The sequence below is a fragment of the Pangasianodon hypophthalmus genome, chromosome 8, assembly GCF_027358585.1.
Source record: "Pangasianodon hypophthalmus isolate fPanHyp1 chromosome 8, fPanHyp1.pri, whole genome shotgun sequence".
NCBI classification, from domain to species: Eukaryota; Metazoa; Chordata; class Actinopteri; order Siluriformes; family Pangasiidae; genus Pangasianodon; species Pangasianodon hypophthalmus.
The window spans coordinates 3,151,250-3,175,332 of NC_069717.1; the positions used below are offsets into that span (position 1 = coordinate 3,151,250).

The following is a 24,083-nucleotide window of genomic DNA, read 5'->3' on the forward strand; positions in this document are numbered from 1 at the left end:
AGAGACAAAAAAAACACAATGATATTAATGGCTGTATGTATGTATGTGTGTGTGTGTGTGTGTGTGTGTGTGTGTGTGAGAGAGAGAGAAAGAGAGAGAGAGAGAGAGAGAGAGAGAGAGAGAGAGAGAGAGACCGACCGAGACCTTTTGGAAAGAATTGGGTATGAATCTGGAGGGCGGGATTCGCAAAACCTCTTAAATAAAAAAAGAGAAAAAAAACACCAACAGCAAACACACACACACACACACACACACACACACACACACGGTGGTGCTCTGATGAGCTCCAGCGTTTGTTTCGAGTGCGAGTCCGTCTCCAGGGGATCCAATAATCCAGCTGATATGAGGAAATTCCTCAATGCTTTGTAAACGTTTGCTGGTTGCTATGGTGAGGGAACCATGGCAACCACCCCGAACTCTGGACACCTCCCTGCTCACCCCACCAACATCACCACTCCCCCTCACCCCCCCACCTTCCTTTCTCTCAGCTCATTCTTTTTAAAGCTCCAGCGCAGGAACTTTGGAGAGAGAGAGAGAGAAAGAGAAAGAGAGACTGATAGTGTGTGTTTGTGTGTGTGTGTGTGTGAGAGAGAGAGAGTAAGAGTGAGAGAGAGAGAGAAATGAAGAAAAATAGAGAAAGATAGAGCGAGACATCAAAAGAGAGGGAGAGGCAGTGAGAAAGTGAGAGAGAAAGAAGTACACATGTAGAAAACTGACAGAAACAAAAAGAGAAAAAGAAACAGATACACACAGGGAAAAGAGAAAGACAGAGACAAATAGAGACAGAAAAAGACACAGTGATAGAAAGAGAGACAGAGAGAGAGAGAGAGAGAGAGAGAGAGAGAGAGAGACGGAAGGAGAGAGAGTGAGAAACACACAGTGAAAGAGAGACAGAAAAAGATATACACACAGTGAGAGAGAGAGAAAGAGAGAGAGAAAGAGAGAGAAAACATATGCGGCAAGAGAGACAGAATAGAGAGAGAGACAGGTAGAATAGCAGTGAGACAGAGGAAAGGGTGGGACTGAGAGATGGATATACAGTGAGAGGGGACAGAGAGAGAGAGAGAGAGAGAGAGAGAGAGCGTGAGAGAGAGAGACAGGTAGAGAAGCCGTGAGACAAAGTGAAAGAAAGGGTGAGACTGAGAGACAGATAGATGATGAGAGACACACGGGGAGAGAGAGAAAGAGAGAGAGAGAGAGAGAGAGAGAGAGAGAGGGACAGATAAAGAAAGAGACAGGTAGAGAAGCCGTGAGACAAAGGGAAAGAAAGGGTGAGACTGAGATAACTTAATAACTTACGTATTTAATTCACTACTCTTTAATAAACGTTACCCTCGATGGTCACAGTGTATTTACTGTATTTAACTTTTATTTATTATATGCAAAGTATCATTTTCACTTAAAACTTTATCACTATTTTTATTTGAGATGATTCTATGCATGCGTATTTACATATAAGTAATGGTTTTTCGACACCGAGTCTCAGGGCTGCTTTGGTAAAGCCGTATAAGGTCAGACGTGCCAATAAAGTGTTAGAAATGAACGACAGATCGAGGGAGAGGTCTTATGATGAGGCGGCTCATCTTTCAGGATTGGACTAAAGCCTCTAATCCGTCAGATATGAGTGCGGATATCCTGCTCCGTTTCCACCCACAGCTCAGACCACAGCCCAGTCTACAGGTCTCAGATCTGCTGCTGGGGGAAACTGAAGCCCTGTGAGCAACAGGAACAGAGCTCAGAGCAGGGGAGAGAGAGAGAGAGAGAGAGAGAGAGAGAGAGAGAGAGAGAGAGAGAGAGAGATTTTGATTGACAGCTTGTTTTAAGATCAGTGCTTAATACAGAACGACAATGAGCAGCGTGCATTATGCACATGATTAAATCTGTCAAAGATATCTGCTCAGAAATATTTTTTACCCTTCTGCTAATTAGTGACTAATATTAGTGTCTGATTTGACAAGACTGCAGGAAGAAAAAAAAAATCATGGTTGCCCCTAGTGATGAACAACAGTACGACCAAAACAATTAGGTACGAGCTCAGACACAGGCTCTAGATTAAAAAAAAAAAAAAAAAAATGCAAAAAATGTGAGCGACTAGATTTGATTTTACAAAATTTGTAAAATGTTAAAGCCCCGCTGTGGCTCAGTCGTCTCTGTCAACACCACCTGTGTCTCTCGGCTCGTTCTTTTTTTCCCCGATAGCCGGGACTTTGGACAGAGACGCAGAGCTCAACGCTGTTATTTTTGTCCCCGAGCCCCTCGACTACACGCCCTGGACCCCTCTCTGAAGGATTTGTCAGCGAGAAGGCAAAATTAACATGCAGACGCAACAGGTGACGAGTCCTAACTCGACAAAGGTCACTTCGCAGTTGCACGATTTACTACACTCATTTAACTGTCGAAGAAAAAAAAATCTTCAGATCTACAGATCACTGAATGAATGAAGTTAACTTTGACTTTATTTAACTCGATCTGAGTCACTGGGCTTCAAACATCAGATCCTCTGCTTTAGTTCTCGTTGTCTTTGGCCAAGAGTTTCCGCACTGCATCACTCTTCACTGGAGGAACAGAGGAGGAAAGGAGATGAAATTTTGTGTGGCATTTAACTTTGGTTATGAGCTTTATTAACGGTTACTGAGAGAAGGAGGAAATGAGGGAGAGGAGACGGAAGAGGAAAAGAGACATAATAGAGGAGAGATTAGAGAAGGAGCGGAAAAGAGACAGGATGAGAGAAGAGGCAATTTCATCCACTGGTGCACCTGTTAGTAAGGGAACGGAAGAGAGATGAGGAAACTGGAAAGATGGAGGAAGAGAAGAAAAGAGAAGAGGTTGAGGAACAAGAAGAGAAGAGGAATAAAACAGAAGAGATGAGAAAAACGAGAGAAGAGGACAACATCAGAGAAAAAGAAGTGACAAGAAATAATGAGAAACGATGGGATGAGAAGAGAGGAGAAGAGAAGAGGAACAGAAAAGAATAGATGAGAAAGAAGAGAATGAGACATGAGAAGAAAAGAAGTCACGAGAATAGAGGAGAAGAGAAGAGACACAAGAAGAGAAGAAGAGAATAGGACACTACATGGGAAAAGAAGTGAGCAGAAAAGAGAAGAGAAGAGAAACAGAACAGAATAGAATAGAAAGAAGAGAACAAGACACAAGAAGAGAAGAGGAATAGAATAAAGAGAAGAGAACGAGGACAGAAGAGAACAAGGAGAGGAGAGGAGAAGAACAGAATAGAAGATGACGAACGACGAGAAGTCACAAGAAAAGATGAGAAGAGAAGAGGAAAATATACAAGAGAAGAGAAGAGAAGAGAAGAGGAAAATATACAAAAGAGAAGAGAAGAGAAGGCTGCTTGTCTTCAGGTGCTACTTCAGCCCTGAAGCACTTCAGGAACAGAGGGACTTCAACTGGCGCCCTTCAGACGGTGCTTTTGTCCTGAGGGAGCTCCTGAGCAGAACTTTAATTAAGTGTGAGCGAGCGTGTGAAGAGCGGAGGGCTGGAGGTCCGGGACGGTCTCTGTGTGGGCTTCTCGCCGAGGTTAAAAGCCACATTAAATTCCCCACCAGCTGCTCTGGACAGCACAAAAGCAGCGCCCAGCGGGAGGCCGCGCTCGTCTGGGCTGGAGGATGGAAAGGGCTGCGGAGTCGAGCTTCATTACAGTACACACGAGTCCACGCACAAAGCGGCCATTAAACCCGACGCTATTCCCTTCTGAACAGGCGGAGACGCACGGGAGAAAAAAAAAAAAAGACCATCTTACGTCATGTTACTGAGCTGCTCTGAAATGATTAGGTGTTAAAGTTTCAAACAAATGAGAACCAAAAGGAGAATGATAAAGAATTAAATCACACCATTACTATTTTCATAATCATTTTCTTTTCAGCTTGCTTAAATCCTTACTTCCGATCACATGCTTTTATTTCTTCAGTCCTTCATTCATTTGTTTGATTTATTTCTTTTTGTTCGAGGCTCTCTTGATTCTTGCGCACCCTGTAAAAGCACTTTTGTGTCGAAGCGGATGAAAGGTGCTACATAAATAAAGTTATTACTCTTATTATTATGGTTAAGGGGCAGTCTGTCGCTTATTATTAAAGGGAAGCCAACTTAAAGAGCGCTCGAAAAACACATGCAGATGTTCAATTAAGCGCCGGAGCCCACGGTCTTGGCTCTTGTTTGCGCTCCGGCCCACATTGTTTGCAGAGCAACAACCGTTGCCAGTAGCAACACAGTCCACTCCCGTTTCCAGGAGCCTGTTGCTAAGCGACCGGCAGAATACTTCCCAAACCAAACAATGCTGTCCCCAGAGCGAGCCGTCTATCTCACATTAACCAGAAACTTACAACAATAAATACGTAACCTATTCATTTCAGCCTCTCGGGGGGCAAAGGGGGGGGGGAATTGGGGGGGGTAATTACTAGGGTGTTGTTGGGGCGAGAGAGAACAGCTCGGTTCCAATTATAACCCCTCTACAATTATTTGTGGAGTTACTTTCAGGAACTTTGAGCCTGCTGTGATCTGGAGCCTCCAGACCAAAACTGACAAGGAATGTAAAAGTAATCATGAAAGCTGGAGAATAGGAAAGAGTGAGGGGGGGAAAAAAAAACGAAAAGCTTGCTTTACACCTCTGTGCTCCAAAATCAACAACTCTTTCACAAGATGACTTTTCCAACTGCTGGGTGTGTGCTGATAATCGACTATACAACAGACTGATATTCAACACACTCAGGAAATATATGTTTACATTTAGTCGTTTAGCAGACGCTCTTATCCAAAATGTGTGAACAGCTGAAAGGACTGAATGCTCGGGGTCAGTGACCACCACGGGCTTGATTCAGTCTTACTTTTTATTGCGACAGAGGTGGAGATGTTATAGTTATTACAGTCGTTACTATCAGAAATGTAGAAGTTTTTACTCTTATTGCTTTCTGAAATGTTAGTTATTACAGAAATCGTACAGTTGTTACTATAATAAATGTCATGTACATTGCAGTTACTATCAGAAATGTTATGATTACAGTTACTACTGTCAGAAATGTTACAGTTATTATGACTATTGTTATTGCAAAGTTAGTTATGACAGCTGTTACTATCAAAAATGTTATAGATATTATAGATGTTACTATCAAATATAGTTATAGTTACTACAGTTATTACATTGGGGAAATATTACAGTTATTCTAGTTATTACTTTGGGAAAGTTTTAGTTATTACAGTTATTACTTTGGGGAAATGTTACAGAATTTATACTTATTATTTTGGGGAAATATAGTTATGACTTTGGGGAAATAAAGTTATTATAGTTATTACTTTGGGGAAATATTATAGTAATTATAGTTATTACTGTGCCAATTAATTACAAGCAAGGACAACATCCGCATGCATCTGTATAAAAGGAAACCCATTTTAATGGACTTCCTGAGTAACAAAGACAAGTTGTGTGTGTGTACACAGGTTTCATGTTTTCCCTTTTGAGCATGATGATCTTATCCAAACTCCCATCATTCAATACACACTAGTGTGAAGGCGCACGCACGCACGCACACACACACACACACACACACACACACACACACAGAATAATGAAAGCAAATTAAGACGTGATTTCTACAGCGGAGGCTGTTTGTCAGCTTGTCTCATTAATTTATGGCTAATGCAATGAGAACCATACAGAGACCTGCAGACAGCAAGAAGAGCAGAGAAGAGAAGAGAAGAGAAGAGAAGAGAAGAGAAGAGGTGAAATAGAGGAAGAGAAGAAAAATAGAAGAGACATGAGATGAGACAAGAAGAGAAGAGAAACAGAGGAAGAGAAGAGAAGAGAAGAAAAGAGAAGAAATACATCAAGAAGAATAGAGAAATGGAGGAAGAAAAGAAGAGGATACACAGGATATGAGACATGAGATGAGAACAGAATGAGAGACAAGAACAGAACAAGACACAAAAATAAAAGAGTACAGATATGAGATGAGAAGAGAACAAAGAGACAAAGAAATAGAGGAAGAGAAGAGACATGAGACGAGAAGAGAAAGAGAGACAAGAACAGAACAAGAAACGAGAAGAGAACAAAAGAATACGAGACACGAGAAGAGAACAGAATTAGAGAAAGAAGAGATGAAAAAAGAAAATAAGAGACGTAATGAAAATAAAAGAAGTAAATGAAGAAGAGAAGAGAGGAAAAGAAAAGAAAAGAGAAAAGGAGAAGAAAATCTGCAAACTCAGGCTGATCTCCTCCTCATCCTCCCTCCACACTCCATCCATCACCACGGCAGCCCGTTGTCGCCATGGAGACCGTTTGTTCACACTTACAACTCTCCGCTTCCCTAGAGCCCCTTCCCCACCTAACACACACACACACACACACACACACACACACACACACACACACACGCTGTAAACCTTTCCAGATTTCCACCCCCAGCCCGGCGCTGGAAAAGGAAAAGTGCTTTGAAGCACTTTGAAGCGCAGCTGTGAGGAGGAAGCCCGTGTCCTCCACATAAACTCTTACATGTGGGTGTTTCAGCAAGGACACGGTCCTCTCCGTCCTCCCCTCCCCCGATTCCAGTGACGACAAAATGGAGCATCTCCAGCCTTCTGCTGTCACACCACCTTGTTGCCCATAGCGATGGAACAACAGAGGATCACGAGGGAAAGGAAACAGAGGTATCGACACGCTGCTTTACCGTTTAAAGATTTCCACTGGCCTGAAACACACATCCTGTTGTGTTATTGTTGTCATGTACACAATAAAGGATTGCAGATTAATTGAAACTTCACAGTGTGATAACCTGGTCTAAAAATATCACGGATCAAATTCCAAAGATAGGAAAAATGTTTTTTTTTTCCCCCACTGTCTAGTTTCAGTGATAAGTGATCATGACCCTGCTGTGGCCTCAGATTCCCGATGTGGTCTTGTGCACTTGCATCACATCTGCCTCCAGATTCAACGTCCTGAGATGCCTTTCTGCTCACCACGGCTGCACAGAGTGGTTATTTGAGCCGCTGTAGCCATCCTGTCTTCTGTTCCTCTGACCTCTGTCATCAACAAGGCGTTTCCGCCTGCAGAACTGGATGTTTTTTGTCTTTCACACCATTCTGTGTAAACTCTAGAGGCTCTTATGCATTAAAAAAAAAATCCCAGGAGATTTCTGAAACACTCATACCAGCCCTTTTAACACCAATAACCATGCCATAGTCAAAGTCACTGAGATCACATACTTTCCCCCATTCTGATGTGAACATCGGCCAAAAAGCTTAAAGCCACAAACATGCACTCCATCTTTCACGCGTGTTTCTGGGTTCGATTCCGTGCCAGCTTGGTGTTGACAAATTCTAAAAAGTCCAAAAACAAACCAAGCCCTTTTAGCGGAAAATTTAGCACATTGAATTCGAGACGTAGCACGCAAACTGAAAATAAAGGCAGGCCAGCGTCTGATCCCTGGGGAGCGCCTTGCACAACAGGCAGTGGAAAACTAACCTTCTTTCCCACTTGCCCACTCTCTTGCCTCGTCAGACCACGTCTGATACAACTGTTTTGTTAACTCGGATACAATGTTGAAATGGTATCTGTACTTACAGAGCAGTAGTGATTGTTAAATTGAACGTACCTTACTTTAACAGGTGTGGCCACTGTTTGCGAAATGCAGGCATGCAATTTCTGAGGTCTTAACACTAATTATGCTAATTATATGTTTAATTCAAGAAAACAAACACATACATGTGTTTCAATAGCATGCATGTGTCAGACGTGCATACAGTATTCACCACATTGGCCTTTTCCATATTTTGTAGTATTAGAACCTGGAACTGAAATGGACTTAACTAGGATAAATGTAATACTATAATATAATATAATATAATATTGAAGCAGGGGGGAAAATTCTTTCCATGTTTTAATAGTAGATTTATTCATGCTATGCAGAATTTTACATCCAAACCTTCATTTATACTTTTCCAGAACGTGTTTGGATAGCTCCTTGTTCTTCATAATGCTATTTGTTTAGGTATGTTCTCTAACGAACTCTGGATTCTTCCAGAAACAGGTCACATGACACTTTAATTACACACGGGTCGACTCCATGCAACTAATTATATGACTTCTGATGGCAAAGTGGATTTTACCAGAATACATTTTTAATTTGTAAATTATTTTGAGAACTATATTAATTTTTTTCCTCTTCTATGGAAGTAAATTTGTAACTTTTCAAGAAACAAAAACCTGGAAGTAGAGACTCCAGTGGCGCGAATTTTGGAGGCGGGTCGCTGTATAGTTAAAGTGTTTGTACTTTGTAGTGGAAATTACTTACTTACTTCCTTAGTATATTGGTTCGTAATTAATATTTGAGGTTTTCGTAGTCTCATATGACTATTTTTTCAAGAAGAGCTCTCAGGAGCGTCTCTACTTCCAGGCCAGAGAGCTGTCGATCCAAATCTCACTAACCAATAGGAGTAAAATGCTGTTAAGCCCGCCCACACGAGAAGTCTGTGCCAGAATGGTGAAAGTAAACTTGCGGAGCGTAAACGAAAACCGTAGCAGCGCATTTATAAACCATGATTAGCGGAAAGCAAGTTTAGAAAACTGTTAACAAAGAATGCTGTTTAATTGAAGACCCTGTTAAATTTTTGCCACTGAGATCATTGTTTTCAGTTTCAGAGTGTTTTTCTTCTCTCTCATTGTATATTTTTGTTCCTTTCTTGAAAAGTTAAGTTCAATACGTTTGGCACAAATTTAACTCCATACACTTCAATAGTAGGCGCTATTTTGTGTAGATCCCTGACAAAATCCCAATTAAGCCCACTTCAGTCCCAGGTTATAACTACAAAATGTGGAAAAGTTCAAAAGAGAGGAGGAGGTGTGAATACTTATGCACAGCACTGTGAGTTGTGCTCTAGATCTCAGCGAATGTCCTCCACCAATCCAGGGGATCCACACGAAGCGGTTTTTAAATGAAGAATGCACAGATTAGCCTAATTTTGCTATTTCAGACCTGAATGACTCATCTCATATTAAACAACAGGAAGTGGGATACTGTAATAATAATAAAGGTGTACATGTTTGCAGACTGCACTAGCTGGGAATCGACACATTTCAGAGGCAGCGTATGCAGTCCAAGTCCTTCTGTGCACTTGGCGGCCATCTTGGCAACGCTGTAGGGCATACAGGATCGGGCTATTTGAGTCCTAAAAGACCCAGAAACTCAAAACTCCAAGCATGACTCCAAAAATCTGAGAATAATAAACTATCGCACATCCACATTCCTGCGTGACATATTGGACACAGGCATGAAAACATTATTTACAGCTGTTTCCATGGTAACAGGGCGTGTCAGCCCAGAGAGTAGAAAGAATCCCTACTCCTCATACATGTGCACTACATAGGGCACAAACGAAATGGCAGTGGTTAAGGATTTGGACTACTTACGATTTTGAAACGGTCGCCGTTGGGCCCTTATCCTTCAACTGTCCAGTTAAATTGTGAGTCACTTTAGATAAAAGCATCTGCCAATAAATACATGTCGCTACAAAATAATGGCTTTTAGACCCTATGCTGTGCATTGTATGGCCAATGGGAGAACTTTCTTAGCTACATCTCCGAAGTTTAGCTAATCCCGCTTTTACATTTTCAGTTTATTTCTATTACAGTTTACAACATTCCTCTCAGACATGCTCTTAGCCAAAGCAAAATAACACATTGGTGATGTATTCTGCATTGCAATACATTTAGTTCACTGGATTGAAGACTTAGCATGCAACTTATCAATAAAAGTGGGCCGATGTCTGATCCCTGGGAAAGCCTTTCATAACAAGCATTGGAAAACCTCAAAAATATCCAAACATCCTCCACCCACTCTCTCGATAAGACCGCGTCTAGTACAACGATTTGGTTTACTCCTCCAAACCATAATCCACTGCTTGCAAAATGGAGGCAACTGCTAATTAATGTATGCAATTTCTGAGGGCTTAATACACGGACGAACACTCTTGATGCTAATTATATGTTTATATTCAGGAAATCAATGTTAGCTAGCATGTTGGAATTAAATAGACTATATTTTCTGTTCACAAATCCACAAATCCACATAATAATAATAATAAACCACATTTCCTCTATATGGGTCCTTAACTGATAATGTGTCTGTTATGAGGCCTTTTGTAGAAACAAAGGTGACTGCACAGACATAAGCATCTGATCAGCCAGGCTTCTTCCTTGTTACGCCTCATAAGAGAAAAGGGCAAATGCCTCTTTTTATTAAAGAGGTCAGACTTAAGTAATAGAGCTGCCATGTTGAGCGTTATGTTTGACGCATTCATCTTCTAACCTCCATATAGTCTCTGATTTAAATTACTGCTAGTGTTAGTTAAATAACTATCAATAACTATTGTTTTGAATTGTTTTTTTTTTTTTGATGTAATCAATCAACCAGCCTGAAAAATACAATGTGGCCTCCACAGGCCACACGTTATATAACTCCACATGTCAGAGAGCAATCAGAGCCAAGGGGTAATATCTTTATTGTGTGTGCAAAAGATGCTGAAATGTTGTCTCTTATCTACAATTCGATGCACGAATCGTGTCAGAGTGATAATGAGCACTAACTTTGATTCAGAGATATGAGGGAAGATGGGTGTGCACTGATGGAAGAGGATACGAGCAACTGGAGAGTTGAACTTTTAAAGTTCAAACACAAAAAGTATGGAAACTAACACAAAAAACTCCCACAAGTTTCATCAAGCTGAAGAAATCGAAGCTCTTGAGCTAAACAACCTGGTGAGCAGTTCCAAGGAAATCTCTCTTGTTTACTGTGGTGCTAGATGATCGTAACATTGATCTGTGATTTATGAGAACATTTGATGGCCCTGGAGGTTTTTTAATAAACAACGGAAAGTTGAATCCGATCAAACAGCATGGTGTAAGTTTCACCCCTGCTGTGATGACGGCCTTGGCCTGTGTTTAAGCCCCTGTGCGACTGTTTGACGTGTTCTCTTCACAATAGCATAATAACAATTACTGTGGAGCGGGAGTCGCTCGGGGTTCGAATCAACAAGCACTTCCTCGTCTATTCACATGCTGGATGTGGCCTGAATGGGCATTCACAGGCGAAAAAGACGAATCTGCAAACACATGGTGCTCGAGGGCTGAGGATAAATGCACAGGATGTTGGTATGGGCGGAGGAAAGCGCTCTGCATTAGTCCGGGTGCTTAATGCAGGAACTGGAGTGAACTAGTGACCTCGGGCCTACAGCGTAATGAGGTTACGGTATTCTACGCATCACTCAGACGCTTAATGACACTGAGGTCTTCGGAGATTTAGAGCAGAATGCAAAAAAAAGGAATTTTTCTGCGGTAGCATTTAATTTTACCAGAGGGGAACTTTAACCCCCTGAATGTGAGAATCTTAAACTGAAGTGTAAACCGGCAGAAAAAAAAAAAGATATGATTAACTGTGCAGTTACTTCGGAAAGAGGATGCAGTCTGACAAGCGCTTGAATATGATTCATTCATTTAAACAGCTAATGGAAGCAAATTTCCACTCAGGAGAATGAAAATGCCAAAAGAACACAGATTTCCAGATGCTGCAGAAAGTAATCCGGCAAAGAAATGGTAGCTAGATTGTTAGCTGCTAATACCTTGCTAGATCATGTTAGTTAGCTAGCTTTAATACTAATTGTTTGTATCGACAAATATGGTGGATTTCCTTCAATTCAGTGCTACGAAATCACATTGTTGTGCCTATTTTTATGGTTTTGTTCCAGCAATGTTGACATGTTGATATTCTCGGAGTTATAGTAGTTTTCTTATTGGCCCACTATGTAAGAAATAAAACACTTTGAGACATGCTTTTATAGGACAATAAACCAACAATATGGTAGTGTGATGAAACGGAGTTACTGTTACCAACCCAAAGTAGATGATTTTCCTATAACAGAACATTTTATTCTTCTGATCTCACAGCAATATGGCAACGATAAAAAATTTTATTATTCAAGACTGACACATCCATTTTTATCCATTTATAGTCACATTTAGCTTTGTAGAATGTCCATGAACCAAGTTATCACTTACGTTATAGCAGCTATAAATAGTCATTCCCTCACCAGCCTCTCTCTTTTCTCTCTCTTGAATTTAAAAAGACAAAAACTTGTCGCATTACCGAGAAACCGGAAATCTTAGTCACTGTTACAAAACGCTGACACTGGAGACTCCTTCCATAAACGTTAAATAAACGGTTTCTTACAGAAAACTTCACCATATCATTAACAGCATGTCTTTTCATTATTAGTTTAACATAAACCTGTGATTTGTCAGAGCTGCTGGCAGAGAAAATTATTCAACACTTTCTGACCAATCAGAATCGAGAATTCAACAGTGCTGTGGTATAACAGTCTTTAATAAACATGAGGCAAGATAGAAAATGCCTGAGACAGTACTTCATCTTATAGTAATGACACGACAAATATTAGCGCTGGGATTGACTTATTGTTAATAGGTAATATCCTAACACGAGCAATATTTTTGCATTTGTGTCTTTAAAACCAAAGACAGAAAAGTACTGGGAGGAGGGCATCTATACTGCCCATGTCAAAAGACTGAGAAGAAGGGGGGGAGAGAGCGAGAGAGAGAGAGAGAGAGAGAGAGAGAGAGGTAGGACTGAGAGGTCTATTGTCATTCAAATCTGAAGGCCTCAGTGTGCTGTTAGTGGCAGGAAATTTAATTAGCTGTTGTGTAGCTATGATACAAACCAGGTGGAATGTAAAGAACGCACTGATGAGGAGAGGTTGCAGTGAGGGTGAGTCGGTGTGTGAAAAACATTTTCATTTCCTGGCATGTTGTTACCTGTTGCTGAAGCGTGTTTAAAGCCTGTCCTGAAAGAGAGAGAGAGAGCGAGAGAGAGAGAGAGAGAGAGAGAGAGATGAATCATGGCTGGATCCCACTCACGAGGCCTCAAGCGAGGATTGATTCATATCAGCCCACAAAGCTACAGGTGTTTAATGTATTAAGAGCGACTGAAACTATAAATCGAGCACCCCGCCTCTCCCTCTCTCTCTCCCTCTCTCTCTCCCTCTCTCTCTCCCTCTCTCTCTCCCTCTCTCCCACTCTCTCTCCCTGTCTCTGTCTCCCTGTCTCTGTCTCCCTGTCTCTGTCTCCCTGTCTCTGTCTCCCTCTCTCCCTCTCTCTCTCTCTCTCTCTCTCTCTCTCTCCGTCTCTCTCTCCGTCTCTCTCCGTCTCTATCTCACGGTATCTCTCACGGAGAGCAGCCGTTTCCACAGTCTCACCTCAAACAAACACCTCACACGCCTGATAACACACGGTTTCAGCATCAACACGCTGAAGTGTCTGTTTTTTCACACACAAACCCAGAGCCTCCCTAATAGCTGCCGACCAAAATAAGAACATAAAAAAAAAAAAGAAAGAGTCACATCTAGTCATGTGCTACTAATTCGTTGTACAATATATCTTTTTAAACCACAGCGATGTTGAATTCTGGATTCTGATTGGTCAGAGGGTGTTGATTAAATTTCTCTGACATTAGGGCAGCAGCGGAGCAGTCACATGCGCTCGTTCTAATACGGTATTGTTTCTATAGCAACAACGTACACAGGGACTTGTACAACAGATGCTACAAATAAACAAATTAAAATGGAATTAATCCGTAATACGGTGAAAGTTTCTGTGAGGCGTTTATGTTAAAACGTAAGCGATAACAGTAACTTGTTTTGCGCATGTTCCACAACAGTAAACAAAGGGATAAAAAGCTACAAACGGTCTAAAATATGCAAGTAATACATAAAGAAATAATTAGTAATCGTTGAGCAAGGTGTTAGAAGTCGATTGCAAAAGGAGCTGATTCACCAGCTCCAGGCTTTAAAAATGAGTCGATTCTACACTTGAAAATGATTCACAAACAAAATGAATTTAGTGAGACATCCTTTATTTCGAATTTTTCTGGAAGGAATTGATGAAATCAGAGTTTTAAATGCAAGGAAGACCCGCTCTAACGCGATTCAGTTGACTGGTCACACTAGCATAGCTGCAAACCAGTAAATATCGTGCGGAATACCGTGACTTTGCGTTAGTTTGATTTAAAAATTTGTTGAAGTAAGCATATAGTATTATTTTGCCAAGACAGATAGTGACCAGTTAGTGACCTGTTATTGAACTAAGCCTAGTTTAGAGTTCCGTAGTTGCACTCGTCGATACATCTCGTCGAGTCCTACGTTAAACGCGGATATGCGCCTGAACTAGCCGTAGAAGCGTTCTTTTTTACCGTACGCCTGTCCAAGTAAATAAAGTCGACTTGACTCAACAACAAGGAAGTATTTCGGCAGGCAGCAGTGGGCCAGCTGAGGACGAGCAGTGTTACAGACTGGGCTAAATACAGCCATAGTACACACGCATACATGGTTAAAGATGTCATCGAGAGCCATATCGGGCCGTCCCAACGCTCACACACACACACACACCTAGGGGAACTCACTGCAGCTGTCAGTTTGAGATCTGGGCTCCGTTAAAAACTCGCCATGGTGTAGGATTACTGTCAACGCCGACGCCACGAACACAATCCCGGAGTTGACGCTGTGGTCAAACACAGTTTTTAACACGGCACCTGTAAATAGTGAACACTCAAACAGTTGACTGAGGATGAGCTGAATTAATCGCCTCGTTAAGTATCTACCTACTCGGCTAGTGGAATTTCACAAAACTGAGGTTGAATGCTCACGTTTGCATTCATGTGTATGATTTTGTGAGCAGGTGAGAGGGCAAGACTAAAAGGTGGAGGTTACACCCTCGCCACCTCGATGTTATCGCTCCGCATTCTGCATTCTGAATGAGCCGCTGACTTTTGTTCCGTTTTCTTCAGCAGGGAGTTTTATTCGGTGAACGACGATAATAAACTCGACTGAGCAGAACAACGTATCAAAGGCTTTCGATCCCGGGTGGATTAGAGGAGATGAAATGCACAGGCTCAGGATTACAGGAATAAGAGTTAAATCCAGCTTCTACACAACAGTTCTTCATCCTCAACATCTCTCCACACACCTTTGCCCTCTGACCTGCCTGTGCATGCCACGGCTCCACGCGCCTATCAGAAGAAAAAGGATAACTGCATTAAAAAAAAAAAAAAAAAAAAAGAAAACAGTTTTGAAAGCTTGAGGCCAAAGGCCCGAGGGCAGCCCCTGTCTTTCCGTTACTCAGGCTGTATTTGTGTATCAAGTTGCCATGTAAACACGGCAGCTGTTCTGCTTCGGCTGGCGTGCAGTTTTCATTCCCGTTCCTTTATTTTCTTTCGCGCAGGGCGTGTGGGACGGAATTAACAAGGCTGATTCAGACTCCAAAGCCTGATTCAGAAACTTTGTCAAAACAAGTGAGCAAATGATTTTGAGTTTGCCTAAGGCTTTTACACTAATCTCTTCTTAAAATATCCCAATAACTAGCAACCTGCAATTATCTGCATGTGGCGTGTTTCTGATTTATTTTCAGATGGATTATTAAGAACAACATTTGAAGGAGGGTACAAATAACTAGAGGAAAGGAATTACAAATTGAGGGGTGACGGATTATGGTCTGGAGACCATCTAAAACAACAAGCGAAGGTTTAAACTTGTCAAACTTTCAGATCACAACATATGTTCAAAAATTCGTTATGGTTACAGATATCACCGCATGTAACTACTTGTTTTCCAGTACCTGCTTTGCTAAGTGGAAAAGTATGGAATTATAGGGAAACCTTCTCTTCCAAATAGACGTTGTTTTGACTCATCACCTTTACCCTACGATTAAACATTTCTGATGTCCCAGTGGGCGTGGTCTTGTGCAGGATGCAAATTACAGGTTTATATCAATGCACTTGTTTTAATACTCTACTGTTTCTATAGCAACAGCTAAACACAGAGAGTTGTATGGCAGAGAGAAAACAGTATCAGTTGAAAAATCACTGAGGTACAAGAGGAATAAAACACTTTAGGACATGCTGTTATAGGAAAAGAATCAACTCCATGGCAGTAACATTGACGCCGCTTCATCACTGATTATTTTCCTATAGGAGCCGTGTTTAATTCCTTACATAGCGGATAACTGATTATCGGTCCATGCCTTGTAACTCTGTTAAGACTACAAAAGTCTCAGTCAGGTCACAGGAAAGGCAGGAGAGTTTGAAAATCATGTAACACGCAAAGCGAGTCTCATTCCGCCCTCTGACTGGACATAACATAACTCTGGCTAGGATGCAAGTGTCTGACCCCATCAATAATTAACGCTGATTCCATGAATCATTCAATCCTTGACAGGGAAGGCCGATCCTGCCTGGAAATACACCTGTGACAACATATTTCTTTACTGAGGCACTGCAGCGCACGTCATCGGAGACTCGTTTAGAGTCAGGGGTAAGTTTTCTGCTCCAGCGATCCAGAAATCACCGGCACACCTGACACACACGCCAGGAAGAAACTTGTCCTCGTCAGCTCCCTCGACCCTGGAGAGCGATCGCTCTGACAGCCGGAGCCTCTCGTTAATGAGCGGATCAGAGCTGTCCTAACGTGATTAGCGGCCCAGAGGAGAGCCGGGACGAGAGTGGACCACAGTGTCTCATCAGCCTGCCTATCTCTCTCTCTCTTTCTCTCTCTCTTTTTTTTTTTCGCTCGGCACAGCAATTACCCTCATTATCGGTGCGGCTTTCAGAGGCACGGCTGCTCGCTGATAAAGAGGGATCAATAGCGAGGCGGAGGCGACACCTGGCCCATAAGCCATTGTCACGAGAGGCGCTCATTAAAGCGCTTTCCACTGCTCAGGTGTAACACGAGCGACAAAAATGACAGGGCTCGGATGAGCGGACTCGAGCCATTGTCACAGCCATTGGCGCCCAACGAGTTCCCCGCGAGCCTGTCAGATGTGAGCGCGGAGTATAATGCGTAATTTAATCTACGCTGGCATTGCCGGTTGGAGTCATCGATGATTATCTCCAGAGAAATGTCACCGGTAGCGCAACGATTCTTATAATAAACTCACATGTCCTCGCTGCGCATGTGCCGATGTTAAATTTTTATATCACGTTAACTCCCTCGCCCTTTATCATGGTCTGTGATATGATGATGATCTCATAAAAGACTGAAATTTTTACATTTCTTTCCAAACCTCCTAAAGTTGTCCAGTGAGCATCTGTCTGGACGTCCAAAATAAGGACACACGTGTCCTAATGCAGCCCTTCGAAAGGGAACTGGCTGATCGTTAGGGGAAAGCGCTGTCTGAAAAAAGCTGCCGAGCTAAGCAACTTTGTTTTGTGAGGAATGTCGGGACAATGACAATGTTCTGAGTATGGAACATTCTGAGCATCAGTACCATCTGATATCGTGTTCATTTACTCGTTTAAAAAAAAAAAAAATCCGATAGCATGTGATTCTATTTGACTAAAGCTTAATGGATGTTAATGTTGATGCGCAAAATGAACAGCCAGCGATCTGGACGTATTTCACGCTTAAGGATCGCAATCTGAACAAACCGAAGACGACTCTGTGGAGTTGTGAAGCTGTTGAGTTCGTTAACTGAAGCACATTGCGGCAACCAACGCTGCAGCAAACACTAGCTAGGTGAGAAATAACATCTACAGACAACACCAGATGAATGAAAACACCATCTCTGTCCCAATATGTTGTTCCTGACAATCAGTTGCTGTCGATCTTTGACAACAATAGATTCCGACACGATGAAAACGATAAAATGAACAGGAGCGTGATCCAAAAGTGAAACAAAATCCCATTTTTCTCCACAGTAACCTTAACCGATCCAAGGTAACTAATCAACTAGCTAAAAAATCAACTAGCTACTGTTACAAAGAAGGATTCCAGCACCCTAAATGCATGAACACACACACACACGCACACACTTTTAATGACCACTATTTAAACTGCAGAAATATAAGCAGAACTAAATAACATGTTCTTTCACACCCCTGACTGATGAGTACTAAACAGTTCATTCATTTCAGTATCACCGAGTACCGATACACATGTATTCGTTCTCGTACTCGGTCTAAAAACACGACATCGCTGCAGCCCTAATTCTGACATGCACACTCGCTAACTGTTAGCGCGCTAGTGACCACTGCTCTAATGACATCACTTTCTGTGAAGATTTAACCCCTGTCCAAATAACAATAAATTGTCGAATTGCTGTAATGGAAAAGAAAAAACTATTTTGGTCTAGCAGGCTCCAATTAAAGCAGTGTTTAACTGTGACGCATGTTGAGTTTTTAATGCATTACATCCACCAATATAAACATTGTGTGTAGTTTATTTTGTTGAATTAAGGAAAGAAACTTCATTACTAGAAGCACGAGGATGAATGTGAAACCACGCCTACTGTTCATTACGGGAAAATGGTTATAATCAATGAGGTGTGGGGAAAAAAAAAGCAAATCAGAGGGATCGTCCACTTGTACCGAGCGTACCGAGAGAATTCCTCTGCGATGAACCAGGGCAGCGTAAAAACCACGTTTAGTAGCCGAGACAACCCTGGTACTGATACTCGGAAGTGGATCAGTACACTCCTGGGGTAAACTGTGCATCAGAGATCAAACACGATCCTAAATGGCGCTAAACCTAAAGTTAATGCTTTAATTTAGTACTGGAATTTCAATCAAGAGCACAGATGATCAGAATGACGTTAAGAAACATTCAGAGGATTTATCTTGTGCTAAAAAAAGAAACACCAATCATCAAAATCGTCCAGTTTAATGGTTGGGGTTTTCCTGCCTCTGCTGCTTCCCAGATCACGCTGGCTTTAAAAACAACCTGTTGCGTCCGACCGAGCTGGGAAACACTTCGGCTTTTTTTTTTTTTTTTTTTTTTTAAACTGTGTTCCAGCGTCAAAAATCGAGCCAGAATCCAATTTCTCTGGATAGATTACAAGCTCGTGTTTAACTGTGATGCATGGCGAGTTTTTAATATACATACATCCACCATTACAATATTGTGTGTTGAACATTGTAGTATATTGTATTTAAGGATTACACACACACACACACACACACACACAAAGACAAAGAAAGAGAATGAATCACTAAAAGCAGGAAACCCACAGCAGTTAGATCCGTATGGAGTAGATCAGACAGAAACCGATACTCAGAATCGGATCAGTACACCTCTAGACCGAGCTGTAAATTCTCCTGGGACTGAATTCGATCCTAAACGGAACCAAAGCGAAGTAAACGGTACCGAGTTAATGCTTTAGGTTAGTAATGTGATTTCAGATTTTCGCGTTACGGCTGTCTGCTCATTCTTAATGTGAACAGGTTTCTGATGAAACACAACACAAACGAATTCAAGACAAGACGGCAAATCAGACCCAAGAAAAGAGGACCAAGATAACGCTCAGAAACATTCCCATTATTCATCTTTAATCCTAAATTCATCCCATTATTCAGTTTAAAAACCACAAACTCGTCCAGTTTAATGCTTTGCGCCTTCCTGCGTCTTCTTTACAGATCACTCTGGCTTTAAAACAACCTGTTGCTTCTGACCGAGCTGGGAAACCCTTCAGCTTTATTTCTTTTCCTCTCCAGCTTTACTGCAATCTAGCGTCAATACCCTAACCAGAAATAAATCTCTCAGTATAATTTTTCAATATTTAACCCTGGCACATGATGAGATTTAATATATATTTATGCATCCATTATTACATTATTGTGTACTAAACATTGAATATAAGTATATAACCGAGGAAGCACCGATATCGATACTCAGGATCGGATCAACACACCACTCGAGCAAGATGTACATCAGAAACAAGCATGCATGTGAGGAGATTAAACCTGATCCTAAATGAAAACTGACCTCTGTAGCTTGAGTTATTAATGCTTTATTTTAGTAATGCTGTTTCAGATTTTCACATTATGCACATAAATCAAATCCAATTCACATTATCAAACCCAAGATGATCCAAATCACCTCCAGAACCATTTCCATTATTCATCTTCAGCTTAAAAACCAGCAGTTTTCATCAGAAAATCCTGCTGCTTCCTTGCCAGATCTCTCTGCCTTTAAAACAACCTGTTGCCTCTGATCGAGCTGGGAAACACTTCAGCTTTATTTCTTTATCTCCACTCCAGATTTACTGCCATGCAGCCTCGACAATAATCCCGGATTACATCTCTCTGGAGAGACAGAAAGCCAGGAAGTGCATAAGATATCCAGAAAGCACTTATTAGTATTTAAGGAGATATTTACAGCCCAGAGCTGGTCGAAACGCCATTAATGCATACACGCATGAGCTCACAAAAGTAAACCAGAAGCATTTTTTTTTCTTTTTTTACACCAATGCGACAGGATTGATGACAGAATCGTGAACATGGATGCGTTTGGTTGAGATTCAGACCAGTTTAATGAACCACTGGAAAAGTTTAAGCTAGCTGCTCGGCTAACGACAGCCGGCTAGCAGGGCAACAGCTAGCCGAGACAAGTTAACAACACCGCAGGAACAACACGCCAAGTTTGTTCAAACGATATACAGTTTTCGAGGAAAAAAACATACTAAAAAAAATACGTTTTGTTTTGCAACAAATCTCTACAGAGTTCAACAGAACGCGTTTAACAGAACCAAGCTAGCCTACTAGCTAACTAGTTCAAATTTCCTTACAAATTCTTCCCTAAACTGATAGAAATAAAACTATAAAAAATAGAAACACACCATTCACCTTGTGTTTCGCAGCTTTCTGGTTGTTTTCTTGTCTTTTCTCTCTCACACACATACACACATATACATATACACACACATACACACATACACACACACTTTGAGCTTCGGCTCCAGTTTCCGCTGCTGCTGCTGCTGTTGCTCTCCGCTGTTGGTAAGAAACGGTCTCCACGACTACAGTCGCTATGGTGCGCGAGCGCGGGGGTCTCGAGGCAACTGTTGCTACCCTTTCTCCCGCCTACGTCAGGAGCTTTTTAGAACTGAAAATGGAGAAGGGTGGGGGTGAAAGGGGCGTGGCCCAAACGCAGGCCACGCCCCTCTCTCTCTACTGTATTAGTGTAACCCCTTTGATCACGGTTCCCGCTGCGGCGCGCGCGCGCGCGTCCACTTTCCTCTTGCCGCCATTATTTACTGTTTTAGCGCGCGCGCGCGCGGTGATTTATTTATTTATTTATTTGTTCGTTTATTTGTTTATTTATTTGTTTTTAAATAGCGTCGTTTTTACATTACATTAGGACATACATATTTATAACACATAAACACATCAAACCTGAATTATATTTCAATATTTTGCTGAAATCAAAACCTTTAATTTATCACCCAGTGCTCATGTTTACTGTAGTGTGTGTGAAAATAAATATAAATATAAATCTCAAAATTAGAAGGTTTCAAACTTTTTTTGCATTATTTAACTGTAAAAAAATACAGATTTACAGTACAGATTTCTTTTATGACACAGTTCAAATACTCTGATATAAGTTTAATTATTTGCAAAATATAAATAATACATTTAGGGGTTTGTTTGTTTGTTTGTTTGTTTGTTGATAAATTGCATTTATAACATATTACTAAACTGAAATATGTTGCACTGTGGGATGAGGCAGTAAGAAAAAACATTTCACTACATTACAGCACATGAATGTAATATGAATGTGGCAAATCAAGAACCTTGAACCTTGAACTGTAACAATAAAAAAATTCAAACTGTTTAGAAAAATGTTCATATCACTGTCTTTGCACATTCATTTTTCAACCACCATGTTATCTGAAACTTTGCAACTTGGCAACTTTTTTAAGATGAGATGAGATAAGATAAGATTAGACAAACTTTATTGATAGTGAAGGATGTTCTTGCTCCAGTTGCACAAAACAACACAAAACAATGAAAGATATCAGTGAATAAATTCAGTTAAAATTATAGACAGAAACATACTAGTAATAAAATGAAATGAGAAATGTTATTTTGCAAAAAATATCGCATGTTTTTATGCAAAAAATGAAATAAAAATAGAAATATTGCTTAAAACCTGTATACTAAACAGTGAGCAGTATTTAAGTCTGATTCTGATTCTGGGTCATTATAATCCACATGTTACTTTCCTTTATAAACCTTATAAACCACACTGACTTCACCGGAAATACATTAAATCACACTGTAGTTTTAAAACCATTTTTCTCAGCATCATTTTTTTCTCTGTTCAGAATGTTGAAATATAGGCTCTTGATCAGGGGTTCAAGCATTTGTAGACAGGGACCCCTTTAAACTGTGAATAATAATAATAATAATAATAATAATAATAATAATAATAATAATAAAATCCACAGACCACCTCAGCACAGATACATTTCATGAACATTATGTCCAAGTTGACATTATATACAGGATATTAATACCTAGTTATTGAGGTTTGGACCAGACCAACTGCCTAATAACTATAAAAACCTCAATAATAAATACTGAGTTCTTATAATTATTATAAGAACTTATACTATACTATACTATACTTAAAGGGATCCCTGTCAACTTACTACACAGATGAAAAAGAGAGAAAAGTGTTTGTATAAGTGTTTGTATTCTGGATTTTACAAACGCTTGCACTGGTTCAGAATTTACTGAACAAGTCAACAATTACAGAAGTGAATTGACACCGAGGTGTGTAGAAAGTGTCTCTCACCTAACATCAGAATAGTTTATTGAAACAGTGATGTAATTACTAAATATAACCACTAGAGGGCAGGATGTCTCTATAAATACATTTTGTATGTATAAATTTGTGAAGGCCTACATGCACTGTATCTACATAATCCACTTTTTATTTTTCTTTCTTTCTTTCTTTCTTTCTTCCTTGTCTTTTCCTGGTGAGTTTTTTTTTCCATGCATAATTGCATGCATATTTTCAATAAAGCAAAATTAGTAAAATGAGACACTTAAACAAAACCTGAAACTGTGAAATCAGATAACCTTTGTCCCTCAGGTGGGAACAATCTCTTCTAAAGTTAATCCAGGTACTTCATACAGTGAGTAGTGCTGTCGTCTCACAGCTCCAGGGTCCCTGGTTCGATCCTGAGTTCAGGTTACTGTCTGCGTGGAGTTTCGCATATTCTACCTGTCTCTGCTCGGGTTTCTCCTGCGTTCTCTGGTTTCCTCCCACCTGCAAAAATAAAACATACAGGTGGGTGGACTGGCTGCAGTAAATTGCCCCTAGGTGTGAATGTGTGTGTGTGTGTGTGCATGGTGCCTTGTGATGGACTGGTTTATTTTTCGTCTCACACCCAGTGTTCCTGAGATAAACTCGGATTCTCCACCACACTGACCAGGATGAAGTGGCTACTGAAGAAGTACAATTATGAAAGATCTGTTGCTTCTCAGAAACAGTGAAATCCTAAATATTTACAGATGATCCATAGCTACTGTGGAGTAGGAACTAAAAAGGTTCCTCAAACTGCGGTCCAGGAACTAACATTAGTCCTCTGGTGGGAACACAGGTAAAGTTAATCCAGGTACTTTCTCTACTCTCTCAGACGAAGGGTGCTAAACTGTACCTGTCCTTGTTGCTGGGATGGGATGGTACTTTTATTGCTTGTACATTTAATATGTATTTTTCAGCTGTAAAAGTGGGTATAGTGTACCTTTAATGTAACTGGGCTTCAAAAGTGCAATAAAAGCACATTTCTAGCTTTAAAAAATACATATTAAAGGTATTAATAAAGGTGTATTAATGGTTATTAATATTAATACACCACATGCGACAAGGAAAAGTAGTACAGTGTAGTACCCTGTTTCTGAGAGGGTATGAATTCACCAAAGTTTTAGTGAGCGGAAATGACGATTAAATCGTTTTGTTGTCACTCAAAATGAAAAACAAACAAAAAATCGCAATCCATGAGGATCTAAGGTGTTGTATTATGTGTTACAATTGTATTATTCTGTGTTTTGGTGCTCATAAACGCCATTGTTAGCATGTTATGAAACAAATACTAGCCACAGGCGGCTTTAATCACAGCCGTCAGCTCTGGGTATCCTAGCAACAGTCACTCTGGGAGTCGGGTGTAATGCCCACTCTGGCCGCTAGGCGGTGCTGCTGTGTTTACATTATTCCCAGCCTGGGTTTTTTTGGTTTTTGGC

General features: G+C 40.8%; 1 protein-coding gene across 5 annotated transcripts in view; it reads right to left on the reverse strand.

Moving 5' to 3' along the window:
• rfx2 (regulatory factor X, 2 (influences HLA class II expression)) overlaps positions 1-20,919 on the reverse strand; it is a 42,226-nt gene extending 21,307 nt beyond the window's left edge. For 2 of the 5 annotated variants that reach the window (XM_053235882.1, XM_034306438.2), the window contains exon 1: positions 20,679-20,919. Coding sequence is in view for 1 of the 5 variants with exons in the window: in XM_053235881.1 (XP_053091856.1) it covers positions 20,679-20,766 (88 nt within the window). In the remaining 4 variants the exon portion in view is untranslated. Of the gene's footprint in view, positions 1-12,826; positions 12,856-20,671 lie in introns of all 5 variants that reach the window. The other 3 variants (XM_034306439.2, XM_034306440.2, XM_053235881.1) reach the window with 3 other exon arrangements.
• Between the last annotated feature and the right edge of the window lie 3,164 nt (positions 20,920-24,083).